This window comes from Octopus sinensis, linkage group LG24 (assembly GCF_006345805.1).
Source record: "Octopus sinensis linkage group LG24, ASM634580v1, whole genome shotgun sequence".
Classification (NCBI taxonomy): Eukaryota; Metazoa; Mollusca; class Cephalopoda; order Octopoda; family Octopodidae; genus Octopus; species Octopus sinensis.
The window spans coordinates 3,157,644-3,160,223 of record NC_043020.1 but is presented as its reverse complement, the minus strand read 5'-3'; the positions used below and the strand labels follow the sequence as shown (position 1 = coordinate 3,160,223).

General features: G+C 40.2%; 1 protein-coding gene across 4 annotated transcripts in view; it reads right to left on the bottom strand.

Annotated features, from left to right (window-relative positions):
* The window catches only part of LOC115223776 (ELKS/Rab6-interacting/CAST family member 1), a 205,753-nt gene extending 203,579 nt beyond the window's left edge, over positions 1 to 2,174 (bottom strand). For all 4 annotated transcript variants that reach the window (XM_036513003.1, XM_029794444.2, XM_036513004.1 and 1 more), the window contains exon 1: positions 1 to 2,174. This exon is cut by the window's left edge and continues 184 nt beyond it. In XM_036513003.1, coding sequence (XP_036368896.1) covers positions 1 to 806 — 806 coding nt within the window. In that variant the 5' untranslated portion in view covers positions 807 to 2,174.
* Positions 2,175 to 2,580: the final 406 nt, after the last annotated feature.

Genomic DNA, 2,580 nt, shown 5'->3' with positions numbered 1-2,580 from the left:
TTTAATTCGGCTATCTGGTTTTGCAAATCCAAAATAATCTGGTCCTTGAGTCGGACATCCATGACGGACTGCGAAGTGAAACTGGAAGAAAGTACCTCGGCCAAATCAAAACTTCGATTGCGGTTGTGATGGAAAGCATAGTCCCTTTCCAAGGATCTAGCTCCCATATGAGGATACTCTCTGTCTAAAGAACGATCACGAGATGACGAAGAGGAGAGTTGGTAACTAGGGCGGCGTTCTCGGACACTACCAGAGCTGGTGGGGGCCAAATCGCGGTGATCTCGACCGCCAGTGCCCAACGTTGGATACCTACTGGTTTCGGATGATTGTGATCGACCATCTGAATAAATACCTGAAGAGGACATTCTATCATTGTCGCTATTTCTTTCTAAAGACCGATCTCGCATATAGCTTCTTACACTGGTCATGCTACTGGAACGGCTGTCATAGAGGGAAGGAATCGGACTTGTGTGTCCATCTAGGACATAAGATTGGCTCAGGTTGTAGGCTGAATTTACAGACTGAATGCTGTCTGTGGACATGTCAAGGGGGCTGCTGGAACGGCTACCTTGGCTACTACTATCCGTTCCGCTGGACCTACTTCGGCGCGGAGACAATAATTTGGACGAGACAGATGAGGTACCGCTGGTCCCTCCGCTGTGTTTGCGATGCTCAATCATTGAGCCATTAGAAGACTTGGATGGAGACGATAACGAAGAATAGTGGTGACCACTGCGAGAATTAGGGAGGGAGTTGGTCATGGAGTCCAACCTCCCTGTTGACCGAGATACATTCGAAGAATACATGGTACTGAAGCAGGCGACAAACAACGAACTCTACAAGAAATTGTAATACAAAACTATCTGTGCAGACACAAGCAAGCTGAGTAACTCTTTCACTAACCAATTATTTATTGCAACTTACTTCCGATCCTGACGAAGGGGACAAAAAGAAAACCCTTTTCCCCCTTATATCTTTCGTTTCGTTCCCAGTGAAATGTATTACAATTGTTAAATGTTGTTCGTGTCCCCTCTATGTTTAGCCCCTTGTGGGTAATAAAGAAATATGTTTTCTTACTCTTTTCTTTCAGCGATATATTTCCCCCCCTTTATTCCTACTCTTTCATTCACTCTTCCACTCGTCTTCGACGAGATCGTGGAACGAAAATTCTCCTAACACTTCATCATCATCATCATCACAACTTTCTACACACACATCGTGATATAATTTCTGCGAAGTCACCAAAATTCTAACTGAAACTTCCCCTCCCCCCGAAACAACTCTATCAGGGTCGGTGCTTCGTTTTCACCCCCCGACGAAGCCGTTCCTTTATCAGCGGCTGTAGCATCCGACCAAGTGCGCCACCAACTTTCTTGCACACATTCTTGGCGACATATTCACCATATATACATACATATATATATATATATATGTATATATCAAGCTAGATCTCTGTATAAACACATAGAGATAAGTTTATGAGCGAGTATCACGTGTGACTGTGTATATGTATACATGTGAATGACGATTGCCGTTTAAAAGTTAACTGTTAGTCATAGTAGCAGCATCACAGCATCAATACTTAAGTGCGTGTGTGTGAGTATGCATGTGTGTATGTATGAATGTATGTGTGTGCGTGCGTGTATATATGTATATATATATATAGATATAGACATACACAATATCACAATATGAGGACGATGCTAGAGAAATAGAGAAACAAAATTCTTCGGGTATCTCCTGTTTTTTGTTAATTCTCTTTCTCTAAGATATATGTGTGTATATATATATATATATATATATATAATGTATGTATGTATGTATAATCCTGTGCCTGGCTTCAGCTTGTTTCTTTCTCGGGGAAGGTTAATTATTTTTCTTTTTCTCTTTTTTTCTCTTTTTTTTTTTTGTAGTTTTCTTTTTCAGCACATCAGATCTTTCGAGCAACTTTTAATTCTTCCAGTTTACCAAAAATTCCAAAAATTGACGAACAGGAAAAAATAAAAGATAATCCAGTTTCTTCCTTTGTATCGAAGGTTTTAAGTCCAATGGTGCCGATTCTGCGAAAAAACGAGTAGTCTTGGAGTCCTTTTATCCGGTATCCATCCTGATTCTCGCTGGCAGTTCTGTCTCAGTCGGCCGCTGAAGCTTCCACTACTAAAAACACTTTCTAACTACTGCTGCTGACGGTACTTCTACGATGACACATCGAAAACTACGGCTGCGCGAAGGCGCCAGAAAATTGCTAACAGAAAATAATTTCAGAAATGTATAAAGGAATATTTCAGGGACTCGCGTCGACAATGGTGACATCTTAAAGAGAGTCGTTTCACCACGCGTTTAGTTATTGGGAGAGGGAAAAAAAACTAGTGCATGTATGTGTGTATATACACATGTATGTATATCTATACATACATACATGCATACATACACACACATACATACATACATACATACATACATACATACATATATGTGTCTGAATGTGTGTGCATATGTGTGTGTGCGTATATTATATATAAATATATATTACACACACACACACATATATATATATATGTGTGTGTGATATATATTATA